At 42.5% G+C, this 16956-nt stretch overlaps 1 protein-coding gene across 1 annotated transcript in view; it reads right to left on the bottom strand.

The window, feature by feature from the left end:
- Nucleotides 1-3312: 3312 nt before the first annotated feature.
- Nucleotides 3313-16956, bottom strand: part of GPR182 (G protein-coupled receptor 182) — a 50882-nt gene continuing 37238 nt past the window's right edge. Inside the window, exon 2 of the mRNA XM_069230764.1 lies at nucleotides 3313-6468. Coding sequence (XP_069086865.1) covers nucleotides 5322-6434 — 1113 coding nt within the window. The 5' untranslated portion in view covers nucleotides 6435-6468 and the 3' untranslated portion in view covers nucleotides 3313-5321. The remainder of the gene's footprint in view (nucleotides 6469-16956) is intronic.

Genomic DNA, 16956 nt, shown 5'->3' with positions numbered 1-16956 from the left:
ACGAGTAAGATGGGGTAGCCAGGGGGAACTTACTGATAGAATAGACATTAGGCGAGGGGTACGCCAGGGCTGCGTCCTTGCCCCGACTCTTTTCACCCTGTTTATCAACGAGGCAGTGCAAGTCATATCTGATTGCTGTAATGACGTGCCCTCCTTGAACAATCAAAAAATCCCAATGTTATTATTTGCTGATGACTCCCTTTTGATTTCCAAAACTCCTATGGGTCTTCGGGTCCTAATGGACAGGTTTAGCTCATTCTGTGTCAATTACGGATTGGAGCTTAATCGCAATAAAACCAAACTTATGACCTGGTGTTGTGGTAATACTAAGAGATATACCAATACACAACCGGACCCCTTTAAGTAAGCTATGTTCCATCGATTACCTGGGGGTAAGAATCAGCAATAATATGCATTGGGAGGCTCAGATTGATAAAAGCATAGCCCTTCTATCGCACAGATCTGGGGCCATTTTGCGTTTTCATAAATCCACCACAGAGAGAGCGGTCCCTCCAGCCATCAAAATCTGTTTGGTGAAGGCCAAGGGTGCTGTGGTTTATGGGGCAGAAATTTGGGAATTTTCTAATGTAAGCAAACTCTCTGTGGGGGAAAATAGGTTTATAAGATCGCTTCTGGCATGTCCTCTGAATACCCCTCTGATCCCAATGTTTTGGGACCTTGGTCTTTTCCGTATCTCAGATGTAATTGTCCTAAGACCCCTGCTTTTTTGGGTTCAAATCTGGACTACTCCTGAACTAATTGTATATAAGGAGTCCCTCCAAGATATTCTAGATAGACCCAATGCACTTTCTATTCCTTTGCTTAAGCATGTCTCAAATTGGCTTCATATTTTGGGTCTTAAAAACTTTTGGAGTCAACCTTACACTCTAAGGAGGGACCACAAGAAACACTTGAAAATAGTTTATTGGACTTATGTCAGGGGAAACTACCTGCTACATATGTCACATGGCAGACTGACATCCCAATTTCTTGATCTCAACCATTTATGGATTCAATTTCTGACCCGCTAAGCAAAAGTTTATATATTCAGTTTAGGTATGGATGCTTACCTCTTAAATCTTTTAACAGTACGTGGAGTTCTACTACAATAACTGATTTATGTCCCAACTGTAATTGCACTCCAGAATCCGTAGTACATTTTGGGGCATATTTATACTCCGTTTGCGCCGGATTTGCGTCGTTTTTTTTGGCGCAAATTCGACGCAAAACAAACTCCATATTTATACTCTGGCGTTAGACGCTTCTAGTGCCAAAGTCCATGGAGTTTGCGTCATTTTTTAGCGTGGACACCTACTTTGCGTTAATGATACGCAAGGTAGGCGTTCCCGTCTAAAAAAGTGACTCCGAGGCATGTGCGCCGTATTTACACTCCCGGGCAAAAATGACGCCCGGGAGTGGGCGGGTCAAAAAAAATGACGTCCAGCCGCTTTTGCGTCGTTTTTTAGCGCCTGGTCAGGGCAGGCGTTAAGGGACCTGTGGGCTCGGAAGGAGACCAGAGGTGCCCTCCCATGCCCCCAGGGACCCCCCCATGTCACCCTTGCCCACCCCAGGAGGACGCCTAAGGATGGAGGGACCCATCCCAGGGAACATAAGGTAAGTTCAGGTAAGTAATTTTTATTTTATTTTTTTGTGGCATAGGGGGGCCTGATTTGTGCCCCCCTACATGCCACTATGCCCAATGACCATGCCCAGGGGACAGAAGTCCCCTGGGTATGGCCATTGGGCAAGGGGGCATAACTCCTGTCTTTGCTAAGACAGGAGTCATTTCAATGGGGGTTGGGAGTAAAAAAAAATGGCGCAAATCGGGTTGAGGCGAAAATTTTGCCTCAGCCTGACTTGCCCCATTTTTTGGTGCCCAAGCTCCATATTCCCCTACGCCGGCGCTGCCTGGTGTACGTCATTTTTTTTCACGCACACCAGGCAGCTCCGCCGGCTAACGCCGGCTAACGTCATTGAATAAATACGGCGCCCGCATGGCGCTTCAGAATGGCGTTAGCCGGCGTTAGGTTTTTTGACGCACAACTGCGTTGGCGCAGTTGTGCGTCGAAAAGTATAAATATGGCCCTTTATGTTTATATGCTGCGCATATAGGACTGCACGGCGGAAGTGGCTACGCCCAATTTGTAGGAATATGGGCATAAGACATTGCAAAGATGCCCTAAGGATTATGATGAGGGATACCTCCACTTCCCTGTTCTCTGCGTACATATGCACACGCTATCTAAAAACTATATTGACTAGTTCTAAGCTTTATAGTTTTAATTATTTATTTCTGACTAATATATGTCTTTTAAGATTACTGTGATTGTTCACCAGCTGTTAATGAGACTGTTAAGAGAAATAGGCTTTCAGGTGGTTAAATACAACTTACGGGGAAGTATGTTTATGATTTTAAATATTTATGCTTTTATTCTCCTCCTAAGTTATTTCTGATAGCATGATAGTTGTGTCCTCTCTTTTTGAAATTGATTTTATCTCTGTATTTTTTATGACGTTATTGCTTTGATGGCTGAATACAACCGAATAAAGCTGTGTATGATGATGATGACTTATGATAACCTAGAGTGCACTATTTTTGGGTAATAGATTTAACTTGGGATAGGGTGCAGCCCAAAAGTCCCTATGTGACTCTGCTGAATTCTTCAATAACTAGCACCTCTTCTGTACTGCTAATCAACATAACCAGTCATAGTCACATTAATCTGCATCTAGGTTGCGAACCATGAGAGACCAACATACTTGAGCCAAAACCTCTCCCAGAAGTACATAGTATGCATCTGGTGCCATGACTCAAGTCCTAGAAAATAAAGCAAGTAGGACTGAACTGAACTGCAGAATACAATGCTCCTCCTGCACCCCACTAATCCAACAAACACTGCACAGCCTAGAAGAGGGTAAACAGAGTCTAAAAGCCTCTCTAATTAGTAACCCACATATCTTTGATAGTGAACTACCCCATGTTACTGTACAACATTATCTTGATGTAAATATGTTTTTTTTTACATGCACAGCTTAGGCTCTATATTTAAATGATTTTTCATGTCGCCCTCCAGATACCTACATATTCAGAACAAGTACAAAATTCTTCTATTCAATTTACTGTTTTTGGCATGGATTCAACTAGATTTACCAAAGACGTTTGCAAGTCGAAAAATGGGAACCAATGTTAAATGTTTATTATTTTGACAAAATGCACTCGCATCCATGCCAGTACAGATCAGTCCATGGCCCAACTGCAGCCACACAGATGCAAGCATGAGAAACAATGACACACAGAACCCATGTACATTTGTCACACGTAATTAGTTTTTAATCTTTTCAATACAATTGCACAACTCTGGAATATTCAATCCAAACACCTCAATACAGCATCATCATGATATATAAAATCATAAATATAGAATAAACTATGTTCACATCATTGAAGTGGTAACAAATGACTCCCACAATGTGCTTTCTCCGCTGGTCTTTTTTTGGGAGCTTCTTCATTTCCATTCATGCAGCAGGCGAGGCTTTTATTGACTATGGAGTGACCGGGAAAAAACGTCTATCAGCCCCAAACTGTCCTCAAAACTGTGACTGTTGGAATGTTAGATCACCAAAATACGCAGAGTAAAAGTGGCTTCATACATCCTTTGATCCTTCCCAATGACATCACAGCATAGTCCCCATGTCTCACCCTTAGCACCTCAACGAGCTTCTATTTGCTGCTGAGCAGCTGGGAAAAGGGTTGTGACTGGAAAGTACAGAAAGCAGGTAGGTGTCTTAAAACCTTGATCGCTTCCTCACAGGGTCAAGAGGTTGCAAGGGCAGAGATAATGGGACCAAGCAGCAAGCCAGATGTGCTACACCTAATTTTACTCCAATGTGCCTCTGAAATGCAGCTGTTCACACCTGTCCTTCCCAATACACGTTGACGAACCACTGTAGGCATGCAAGTCCATCATGGATGCTGAAGGTGAATTCACACAGCTGCAAGAAATCATGTGTAGGGTACAGGGGCAGAAAAATAATGTTAAAAGTCTACCAAAACAGGGAATGAATTTCACATAGTTTGTGAGTTTGTCCAGTTCCTCGACTGGCCACCATTGATGCCAATGGTCTGAAGAGAGGATTAGGCAGCCGGCAATCTTCTGTTACATGCACCTGCTTACAGTCTGAAGATACTGGCCCATACCTTGTGTCTACACCTGCAATCTTCATGATCTTTTGATAAAAACCTCATGGCTTTGACCTAGAAAGTTTTGTTAGGTAAGAGATCCAAAGCAGTCTAAGTGACCTACTCATTCAATCGTGAGTGGAGCCAGGTCTTTACTGAGAGACAAAATTAAGGTTTATGATGTCTTGGAGAAGATTTGGGTACCATTTTATGTGGCTTTAAAAGATCTGTGCTTCCCAGGCTAAGGTACAGCCTAGTGGATAAGCTGGTGGCTATGAAACCAAGTGATAGAGTAATAATCCTGGATCCTAACTTCACCAGCCAAATTGTATGATCCTCTACAAATCATTTAATCTTCCTTTGCCTTGATTCCTTTATCTAGCAAAACTGGGAGCACCTCGCAACAGGCTAAACTCCAGTACTGACCCCTGTATAAAAATACATGTATGTATATATACATTTTGGACAGCTGTGAATTTAGGCATGGGGTTTACCTGGATTTCAACAAGATGGAGGTATTTTTCTTTGCATTGCCACTGTTCCATTTTTTTTTATTTAAATCCCCCTTGCAGCTGTGGAAAAAGGAGAAGAGTAGTTTGTTTACAATAATATTATGGCTATGAAGCTCAGACCCTTAGTCTACCTCATTCTTACAAAATGTCTCTCACAAACATGAGCAGACCTAGTGTACTACAGTTGAAAATGTGTTCTAGACTATTGAATTATTGTAGCAAAACCCCATTGCAAAGCTGAAAAGATAGAATATGATATTTTGACTTTGCCACTGATTTTGTAAATCATAAATGCTTCCTCCTCTATTTCATTGTCCTTCAAATGGTACTTAAATTGTTTAATTTATAATCTAGACTATTTGGCAATCATTAGGGTGGTGATGTGAGTCTTAGCAGGACCATCTTCTGATTGGATGGGATGTTAATCATATGTTCTGATCAATTTATATATTGTCCAGTTCAGTTTCAGTGCATGTAGCCGTTGAGTGCCTTGGATGTTCAATGGGTTTATAATGTTGAGTAAATTTTCCAGTCAGTGAATACACTCTTTCTGAAATTTTAAAGTCAATGGCTGTAGATTCTGATGAAGCATAAGGTTGCCTTCAAGGCTTATTAGAAACCTGTCCTGCCTACCCCCACTTCTCAGAATTACTTTGGAGGTTTTCCTTGGTGATGACAATGGAGTGGCCTGTGGTGGATGTGGAAGCCTCTCCTTCCTTTTTGGTCATGTGCTCCTTGGGGATGTACTTGACCACTGCGGTGATGAGTTTCCCCCGAAAGTTCTTACTGAGAAAATTGTATAGGATAGGGTTTGCCAGACAATGGAGAAGGGAGAAGCAGTCTATGAGGTCATAAAAGAAGTAAAGGAGGTGCACAAAGTAGCAGTTGAGGAAGATGTGGGACCCCTGCAGGGTAAGGAGGGTTAGTGTCACATGGTAAGGTAGCCAGCTGATGAGGAACACCAGTATATAGGCATATATCAAACGGCAATGTCTCCTGCTCTCTGGCTTGTTAGAAGACTTGATGTACCTTGCAGTTAAGATATTGAAAATGGCGATGACTGGGAAAGGGATCAGAAATCCAATTATAGTAGTAAGTAGGCTGACAGCAAGGGCCCACTCATCATATGTTTCAAATGGGGCCAAGAAGAGACATATTGGGTCGCTTGTGTCCACTATCTGCATGTGTACCACCTCTGGCAAAGGAAGGAGGACAGCCAAGACCCAAATGGTTGCACAGATGGCCCAGCGGATTTTTTTTTGGTTTTGTCGCCAGAAGAGCGATGTAGAGACCGTGGATAGGTAGCGGTCTACACTGAGGCCTGTCAGGAAAAATATGCTTGCATACATGTTGGCGAAATAGAAGTAGTGGGTGAACCGGCAGAGGAACCCACCCCAGAGCCAGGTGTAGTCCAGCACAACCTCCAGCATCCAGATAGGCAGGGAAAGCACCACCCCAAGGTCTGCTAGAGCCATGTTCAAGATATATATGTTGATGGTACTCCGACTCCTCCAGGACTGCCAGTTGACCCACACCACCAGCAGGTTTGCCACCAACCCTCCAACAAAGATTATCAGATAGAGGATGAAGATTACTACCCTCTTGGCATTTTCATCCAAGTCCACGTCACAGAAGGCAAAAGTGTGGTTGAGGAACTCGAGAAGGTCTGTCCAGTTGTGAATATCTGCAAACTCTGCAAAGTATGTGTGGCTCTCCGGAGCCACTGTCGTCAGTCCTTCCATCTGGAGCTGCCGTCTGCAGGTAAGCAATAGAAATCTATGAAGTCAAGGAAACAAAGATACAATATGTTTATCAGTTTGGTCTATAAAACACCCCACTCTATTCAATCATTAGGCCACAGTAATCTTTATGAACATAGCTCCATGTAAACAAAATGCTTAATACCTGTTGGATAATAGTCATAAAGCACAAAGAGTTCCCCCATGCCTGTTCCGTATCTAGTACATATATAAATGGGATATCCCAGTAAGCAAAACGCATTAAAATGTGTGTGCAAACTGATTTATGTAAATAGTCAAGTGAATTAATGTGTCAATGTTACTGTTGCATAATTTTCACATGTGATTGACACATCAACCATCTGGCTAATGGAACTAAAACATTTATCATTCCCTGATGGGATCATAAAATATCATATACAACTGGAATTGGTAATTCTATAACCATTGTCTCTCAGTGAGGTCTTTAAGCCTTATAGTCTATCTGGATTGTGAGCTGCTGCACACGTCTGCATAGGCCTCACAAATCCAGTCTGTTTGTGGAAACCCTAGCAGTGCTAACATAAATACATATTAAAGAGTCGCAGTAGTGACTAGATGTATGCTGGTGTTTACAAAGAAAATGTCACTTATACTTTTGCTAACAACATTGCCGACGTTTGATTATTTTCCACAAGTTAAATAAGCATGAGGCATTTTAAGTTCCCTAAGAATCTTTGCTTTCCCCTACTGTAAAAATTAACGTGGCATGAAGAATTAATTTCAACAAGAATAGGTCCTTATTTTGGTATGGTGTTAATAACTTGAGATATCTGAGTTACAAGAAAGGGTGCCAGTAAGATTTAAAATGTTTGTAAAAGGTTTGGAAATAGTTTGAAAATGTCTGATTTGCGATACAGTTTTGAAGTATAGTTAAACTTCCAAACAAATCTGATTACCTAAAAAAGCATTTTTTTTGTCGACCACTATGGGCTGGGCAGAATTTTCAAAAGTCACTGACACCTGATTTCTGGCACAATTAGAAAATGGTTGCTATTGCCACCATTTTCTTAATGCAGCGTTTTGAAACCCTGGGACAGGGTTTGAGATCACCGCAAGATAAACAAGTTAATTACTCCTGGTAACTCCTTATCTGACAGAGACCCCATCTAGCTGCAGATCCCTTACCTTGGAGTTATCCCCAGGCGTCAGATCCAAACTTTTTTTGTGAGCATTAACCCTGCAGGTGGCATCGTTAGGGTCTGCATGGCGTTATTCGCTCCAGAAGTGACATGCATGGTGCCTATATAGGCCTCACCCAGCGAGCTGACGTCAGCTTCTTTTCACAATTTTCTGTGCAAGAAGCACAGAGCCACAAAGAGTACTGACCACTTGTGTGTGAAAATAGAGCCCTAAATGAAGAACAGCCCCGAATCTAAAATCTGTCCTCAGAGTAGGGAGGATGGGTGGTTGGTATGGAATCTGTAGCAAGATTCTCTACCAGATAAGGCATTACAAGTTAATTACTTCTGGTAACTCCTTATCTGACAGAGACCCCATCTAGCTGCAGATCCCTTACCTTGGAGTTATCCCCAGGCGTCAGATCCAACATTGTTGTGATAAAACACCTTCATCTTTATCGTATAAAACGAAACGTAGTTCATGACCTTGGGCTGGACCATTCTGTTGCCACTGGGGATTTCAATGAGTTGAATCCAGACAGCTTATGTGTTACTTCTGCCTTTGTAGGGTGATCCTGCTAATGTTCGCACTGTTCAGCTTTGTCAGCTGCCTTCACAGTAATCATGGCCAGTCCAACCATGGAAAAGTTGCTAGTGCCCTCTTTCTTTCAGGTTTGACCCACTCGCCCTCCTCCTCTCCATCCCTCAGGAGCCCTCCTGACTTAGCTCCCTTGTTTGAAAGGAGCAGGAAATGGTTCTCTGCTGCCTGCGAATTCCTGTCAATCCAGCCCCTCCCCTGCCATCTGGCCGAGCCCCCCCTGCAGGAGCAGTGCATACACAGAGCAAGAGACTCTTTGGAGATCGGAGCTCTCTGTGTACAGATCACAAACTCACACCTTTGATGCCTTAAAGGTAATTTTTCATAAATAGTTCTGCAAGAACCAGGCACCACGAGTGCAAAAAATGAGAACAACTAAAAGCATTTATTTGGCACACTAAAGACACTTACTCTGACGTCCATATTTCGAATGCATCTGATATTTCTTAAGGTGCATCTAAAAATATCCTAGAGGAGAAACGCTTGCTGTTGTGGGTTAATCTTGCTAGGTTCATTTGTGTGCCCTTCTAACAGGCTGTTTATCCCCCCCCCCCCCACCCCCCCACCCACACCACCCCCCTCCACTGCTCCAAAGCGGTCAGTTGATAGAGTATTAGCGGTATACCGATAAGTAAATAAATATGAATGCAGCCTTCAAGTCTCTTGACAGAAACATGCAAGGATTCATTTGGCATAGTGTGCAATAACAAGTTTTTAATAGTCCTTCAATAAATAATTTATCTGTGTATTTAAAGTGCAAAAATCCTGCTTTCCAGCCACTTCCAAGCGCTTGCACGTCCTTGTCTTCCTTGTAGTGCATGTGGCCCTGGGAGCATCCGTTCAGGCTGACGGGAGAATCTCTGTTACTTTTGTTAATGGGTGTGTCGCCTTCCCCCTGTGGCTCCCCCAGCTCTTACGCACACCCCTGCGATTGGCACCGGTTACATGTTTTCCTACCATTGTCCACTCTTAACTCGTTTCATTGCTGCTCACTGTGAAAAATAACATTTCTTAAAGTGAAATACCAAATGTTCCACAAACACACTGTAAATTAATTCTCTAGATGTAGATTGTCTCTTGAAAACTGTACATTTTCTTGTGTTCTGATCATGGTGCATGTGATTTACGGTAAAACAAGTGATTTCTGTATCACTCACCAGCATTGAATTTCAACAGTCTATTTTTTGTTGTTATGTGACTAGAGGCAGCGAGGCTGACAAGTCTGCTCAGGCTCTGATTTAAAACACCCCAGTCCTGTCTTGTAGATGGGTGAGGGAGGGCTGCCTTTTCTCATTTCTACTTCATTTCACTACACCCATCTCAGGCTCTCATTTAAAACACCCCTGTCCTGTTTTACAGATGGGTGGGGGAGCGCTGCATTTTCTAATTTCTACTTAATTTCACTAATCCCAGTTTTGCCAGCTGCAGAAGAGAATATACATATTTCACACCCATGAATAATACCACAAGTCTCTAACTCTTTGGTAGACATTATTATTTTGTTGTTTTCATAGAAGAAAAGCTTATTGCAATCCTAGAGGGAGAACTAGTATGTCTTCCAATGTTTTCTAAAAGCAGGATCTGTACTGCACTTGTTCTATGTTCGAAAAGGTGGTGTGTCATGTTTGACTCTTATGTTCTCTGTCGGTTAACTGTTACTTAGAATAGCAATTCTCAGATTAACATGAAAGGAGAATCAGGATTTCATGAAAGACAGGGAGGCTAACATTATGCATCAACCCTTTTAATTGCCACTCCTGCAACACGTTTAATGAATTGAGCAACTAAAATAGCAGAATAGAAACTTAACAAGCCATAAATAACACTGCAGCACAAATCTCTTCCTCTTTTAAAACTGAGACTGTGAAAAAAACTGGCTCGAAATCTGTAATGTAAATCCTTCATTCGTCCTTCTGTTGTTAAAGTGTTTCTGAAAAATAAAATTCAGATTACTCACCATGATCAGTAATTTTAAATATGTCACCAACAAAAATGCAACTTAAAAACTGTAATACTATTAAAACATACAACATATAAACTGTAATTGAACTGTAATCAAAGAAAAAATCGACATGTTTCTCTCTCATATCCTCTCTATGTTTATTTATTTATTTATTTTGTACAACCATGGGAGTGGAGAACGGGATGTTAGCCTCCGTGCCTTTAATGAAATCCTATTTCTCTTTTAATGTTAATCTGAAAATCTCTATTTCATTACAAGACCGAAGACTACCATTATGCTGTTGAAAGCCCTTCAACACTACCTCCGACGTGTTCAATGGGTCTAAGATAGTGTATTGCAAAACTTCCTACATTTGACCAATCAGCTGCCTTCATAATACTCTCCGGTTTTCCACCTGACCAACATGCCTTGCCTGTCATAACTCCTCCTAAAGAACGCGCTTTAAATCCTTCCACATTTACCCCAGCTTATTTCATGACATCCACATTCCATCTTGCAATTGTAGCAGTACGTACCGCTCTGAAGGGTTCCGAGTATAAAATTATCAATTGGTGATCACCATCTCTTCTGTTCTCCTGTACCCTACAATCATATTCTTTCACACTGTGTACCACACACAATTTTTTACGCTCCTCAAATTTCGCATAAAACAAAGATGTGGGCATTGACATTTTCTGAATCTCAAAGAAAACTCTATCTCGCCTAAAAGTCCTGTGTCTTACCACCAAGCATTTCACATCCAACACCCTTCTGCACGAGATCAAACACACAAGACATGTTAATTTGTTGGGAGGTTTTTTTAGACTCGAGTATTTGTTTTTTGGCCAAGACAATAACTGCTTCAAAACTAAATCTACATTAAATAACACATCATATCTAACTCTTGGAGGTCTCCTAAGTCTCATGCCCTTTATCACTCTGCAAATCACACATCACGCCCTACTGATTTTCCTCCAACTGGTATACGCCTTGCAGAAATTGATGATCTATAACAATTTACCATGCAGTAACTTAAATCTCTATTAAGCTGCTCTACTAAGAAATGAACTATCTCTACCACAGGTGCCTCCATGGGATTCAAATTCCTTTCCACGCACCAACAATTGCTTTGTCTAGTCCCTGGTGCCCAAGATTCTTCGAGTAATTCTGCAGCTCATTGTGAAAGACCTTCGAATGCTATAGATCCCCTAACAACTTCCAAACAAAAAGGTCCAAACTCTAGTTCATTACCAAAGGATGCTCTTCTCCTACCTTGTTTGTTATCAAACCTTCCTCTGCCATAATCTACAACAGTATTTCGCAAGCTCATTCCGTAACTGTTGGAAACCATGCTTGCGACACCCAAAAATGAGTTATCAATACTAACTGACATTTCTCTCTCCTCACCTCCGAGCTCCCCAACCATAAAGGCTGGCATCTGTCTCCAGTTGTAACCTGGGACACACTCAAATATTGCTATGCCATTCCACGCCTCTAGGTTTTGCATCCACCAACTCAACTCCTCCTACGCTTCCATAATGAACACACCTTGTCGGCATAAAATAATCTTTTTATCAAAGCCTCTGCCTTCACTCACTGCAAAGCCCGATACTGTAAGAGCCCTGGAACAATATCTTGGATTGATGATGAAAACAATCCTGTTATTCTTGCTAAGTCCCTCAATGTTATGCTCTCTCTTCTCAACACTCGTGCATCTTCCTTTCTTATCATTTGTATCTTCTTTTTTGGTAACAATAAATTCAATTGCACTGTGTCTATCTGGAAACCAGAAAATTCCATAGTTTGAAATGAATTCTCAATGGACTTTTCATCATTTATAAGACAACCTACTCCCTCCAAAACACTTCTCACCTTTTCCAATTGTGCCACCAACTCCACCTTTTCTTGTGATATGACCAGAACATTATCCAAATAAATAATCAGATGAATTCCCTTTTCTTGCAAATGAGCTACTACAGCCCGCATCACTTTTGTAAAGCACCATGGTGCTGACGATAGGCCAAACGGAAGACAGTGAAACTGATATTGCTGAGTTCCCCACATGTGTACTGCAATAATTTCTGACTTCCCTCCTTCATTGGCACTCTAAAGTAAGCGTCTTCCAATCCAAAGAGTCCTTTAGAAGAAGCATATCCCTTAACAAATGGATTCCTTCCATTTTGAATTGCATGTAAACAAGAAATCGATACAGTACTCTTAGGTTTATTACTGACCTCCATCCTTTGTCCTTTTTTTCTACTAAAAACAAATGCCCATATTTAAGGGAAAATGACGGAGCACGATGCTGCGCCAAAATTGGCAGTGCTGCACTCTGTCATTTTGACAACGCAGGGATGTGCATTATTTAATTGAATATGGGGCACCCTTGTGTTGTCCCCTGGGCTGGTGCTAAATTTGCAACCGAGCGCCAACGCAGCCACCTGTAGGAGGCTGGCCTGGTTTGTAGTGGATACCTAAGGTACTTACACCTTATACCAGGTCCAGTTATCCCTTATTAGTGAAATGTAGTCAGTGTCTAGAAGCCAGGCTGTCTAGAGGTAGCTGTAGGCAGAGCAGCCAAGGCTGAACTAGGAGACATGCAAAGCTCTTGCCATACCACTGTAGTCACACAGTACTTACACACATGAAAGACAATACTCAGTGTTACAAAAAAAATGGTACTTTATTTTAGTCACACAATGCCAAAAATACTTTGTAGGCTATACTACTGTAAGAGGTAAGTAAATCACACAACATATAAACTAGTAACCAGAAACAGGTAAGTGCACAGTAGTAAAACATTGCAACTAGTGAAAATCACAATAGGTTGCAATGGGCATAAGGGGAACACACACCATATACTAAAATAGTGGAATGTGAAAGTCGGTTTCCCACCTAGGCAAGTGTAGTGTGTAGAGGGGCACTAGGAGTGTAAGAAAACACCAAAGGTAAGCAATGTACCCCACCCCAGAGCCCCGGAAAGCAGGAGTAAAACACAGCAGGTTTCCTAAAACACACTAGAAGTCGTGATAGAAGATAATGCAAGAACCAGAAGAGGCTGCAAGACACCAACAATGGATTCCTGGACCTGAAGACCTGTGAAAGAAGGAGGCCAAGTTCAAGAAGCACTGAAGAGTCCCGGGAGAACAGAAGCCCCTGCTAACTCAGATGAATGTGTAAAAGTGGAACCACTGGTAAGAGGACAAAGTCAGTTTTGCACCAAAGAAGACAGATGCGGGTTCCTGGTTGGTGCAGAAGATGTCCCACGCCGGATGGATGAATGTAGTCTGGTTTGCGTCACTGGATTCTGCCAACAAGCCTTGGTAAACGCAAAGCTCGCGGTTAGTGGAAAATGGCACTTCCCAGGACCAGGAGAGACCTGGTGGCCTCTACCCAGGAAGGGGAGACAGAGGGGGCTCTCACCAACTCAGAGAGTCCTCGGAAGACCAGGCAGCATGCACAGGAGTCCCATAGCATGGTGACAAAGAAGGTGCAAATGGAGGCCCACGCAGCATGACACAAAAGATTCCCACGCCGCCGAAGAACCACTCAGGAAGCTGTGCGTTGCACAGTGGAGTGCTGGGGACCTAAGCTGTGCCGTGCTTGAAGAACTTCTTGGAAGGGCGCACACAAGCCTTGGCAACTGCAAGTCATGCAGTGCATGGGGGTACTGTTTTGCGTGGGGAGGCAAGCTCTTACCTCCACCAAAATTGGACAGCAGGACATTGGGAGTGCAGGAGTCATTTAGGCCACCGACAGTGTCGCTGGATCCACACCTGTCATCTGGAGAGCGGACCCAAGCCACTGGTCGTCGATGCAGATAGGTGCCTGCTGAAGCAGGGAAGTGACTCCATCACTCCACGGGAGATTCCTTCGGTTCTTCTGGTGCAGGCTGAAGACAGGCAGTCCTCGGGGGATGCATGACCTGGAAACTGTTGCAGTTGCTGTCAAGAGATGAAGATACAATGTTGCAGAAGTCATCCTAGCTTCTTTGTTGCAGTTTTGTAGAGTTCCTGGAGCGGTCAGCGGTTGATCCGTTAGTAGAAGATGAAGTAAAGGATGCAGAGGATTCCTGCTGGAGTCTTGCAATCCGAATCTGAAGAAACACCCAGATGAGAGACCCGGGTACCTGAACAGGTGCAGACTGGATTATGCAAGGAGGGCACCATCTTTGCCCTTCAAAGCATTTCCAGAGGCTCTGGGAGGATACCCATCCCATGCCTGTAACACCTATTTCCAAAGGGAGAGGGTGTAACACCCATCTCCTAAAGGAACTGCCTTGCTCTGCCTTCCTGGGATTGAGCTGCCCAAGCCCCAGGAGGGCAGAAGCCTGTCTGTGAGGTGGCAGCAGCTGGGGCTGCAGTGAAAACCTCGGAAGACCGGTATGGTAGTACTGGGGGCACATGGTGGAGCCCCCAGGGTTTCTGGATTTGTAAAACCAATGCTGAAATCATCATTGGGGTACGATTTCCAGTTGTTAGACACCTTACAAGGACCATATTCGGAGTTACCATTGTGAAGCTGTACATAGGTACTGACCTATGTGCAGTGCACACTTACAATAGCGTCCCCGCACTCACGAAGTCTGGGAAATTAGGGCTGGACAATGTGGGGGCACCTCTGCTAGTGCTGCAGTGCCCTCACACACAGGTACTGTCACCCAGCCTTCAGGGTTTGAAGGTTTGATATTTAGGTGACTTATAAGTGACCTGGTGCAGTGAAAATGGCTGTGAAGTATTGCATGCACTATTTCACATGGGCTGCAGTGGCAATCCTGAAGAAGCCTTTGTATGGTTTTATGGGTGGCAAAGAAATGCTGAAGCCCATAAGGATCCCCTGGAACCTCAATGCCCTGGGTACCTAGGTACCATATACTAGTGACTTACAAGGGGGGTCCACTAGGTCGTCCGCATATAGTGAGCAGGAAATATATACCCCATCCATTTTTGGGCATAGGCCTTTAGCCTCCTTCAACAACCCTGGTAAGTATGACAGAAATATAGTAAATAATAATGGAGCCAGAACACATCCTTGACGTAAGCCATTCCTTATTTGGATCTGCTTTGATAGTGAACCACTCGTGTCTAAAATTACTTGGGCCCAGTTTTGTGAATGCAGACCCTGAAAGAGAAATAATAGATCTGAATCAATCCCTAACTGTTTTAACATGTCCCATAGTAATTTTCTATCTACCAAATCAAATGTGGCGCTAAAGAAAAAAAAAAAACAGCAAAACAAACTTCCTTGCATTTCATTTGATTTTTTTGCTAATGACCACAGGCTGAAACAGTGGTGTCCTTCTTTAAAACTGCCTTGCTCTACTGGTATCAAGTCATTTTTCACTGCCCATGATTTAATTAACCCCAGTAATAACTTTGTAAATACCTTTTCGCCTACGTCTAATAGACTTATTAGGCGATAGTTATTTGGTTATATAGGGTCATCTTTTTTTATAAATCGGTCTTATGATGGCACCCTTCCAATTCTCAGGGAAACAGCCATAATCAAAGATTTTATAAAACGTAGCATAAAAGAATTTAGTCCACCAATCAATATTATTTTTTATTATTATTGCTGGAAGATTGTCTGGGCCCGCAGCTTTGGTTCGCTTAAGTGATACAATAATTTATTTTATCTTTTGTAGGGCAAAAGCTGATCTCATGTCCCTACCTATCTTCCTAGTAACTCTCCCTCTGCATCAGTTCCTTTATATACATTACACAGATGTTTATTCTAATCCTCTTCTCCAACCAAACACTGCATGGTTCCTGTAGTTTTCCCCTCCCTTATTAACAGCCAAAAAAAACAAATATTATGTGTTCTTATCACCTCAGTCATTGTCTCCCAATTCCTATTTATATATGCCCATTTCCTCTGTCTTATAATTATTTTATAAATTTGCTTTGCCTGGCGAAGCTTCTCTTCTATTTCAATAGAGGGTCTTTTCTTATATTCCCTTTCCAATTTCCACACCTTCCGCCTCTGGCTCCTACAGTCCTGGTTGAACCATATATTATTCTTGTTGATCTTAAATGCTTATCCCTTCATCTTTTCTCTTGCATTGTTTTTAACTTTACTTTTAACCAGTCAACTATTAGCGCAATTCCCCTGTTGTAACCCTTAAACGTGTCTTTTGGATCTTCCTCCATTCTGATGTTTGTATAATTTACTATCAATTCATTAAGCGCTTTTAAACTACTTTCTGTAATTCGGGTAGTTGTCCTACAAGGGTACTCTACCTGCACTATCAGCGCTTTTTCTCTTTCTTTTTGGGCTTTATTTGCTGGCCGAATTGTTAACCGTAGGGGCCAATGTTCGCTGCCCTCCATATGCGCAACTCCAAAGTCCAATACTGCTCCAAAATGCCAAGTATTTATAAAGGCATAGTCAATAGGGCATGTCTGATTGCCTATACAAAAGGTCTGTTTTGCCTGGCCATCCGTATTCATAGCTACAAGCAGCTCCTTATGCAATTTATCACTGCTATTGGGGTCAAGTCTATGGTTAAAATCTCCCAGCATTAAAATCAAGCGCCCTGCTTTACCTATAAATATTGCTCCCAAGTCTTCCTCAAACAAACCCCACTGGATGGCATAATCATGCGTATTCCCCGGTTGTATGTATACATTACTTATCATAAGCTGTCTGGAACCTCCAATTATATTGTAAAGATCTATCTGGCCTGTGAGTAACCAGCGACATTTAGTTTTTACCTCTGTAAGCCTGTTCGCTATTCTAGTTGAGGCCAAAGTTATTAGGCCTCCTGAACCTTGCCGAGTTGCTCCCCTAAAGAGCCTCATAAAACCATCTACTGGTCCAGGTTCG

Source organism: Pleurodeles waltl, chromosome 4_2 (assembly GCF_031143425.1).
Source record: "Pleurodeles waltl isolate 20211129_DDA chromosome 4_2, aPleWal1.hap1.20221129, whole genome shotgun sequence".
In the NCBI taxonomy this organism is placed as follows: Eukaryota; Metazoa; Chordata; class Amphibia; order Caudata; family Salamandridae; genus Pleurodeles; species Pleurodeles waltl.
This window is presented reverse-complemented; position numbering and strand designations above follow the sequence as displayed.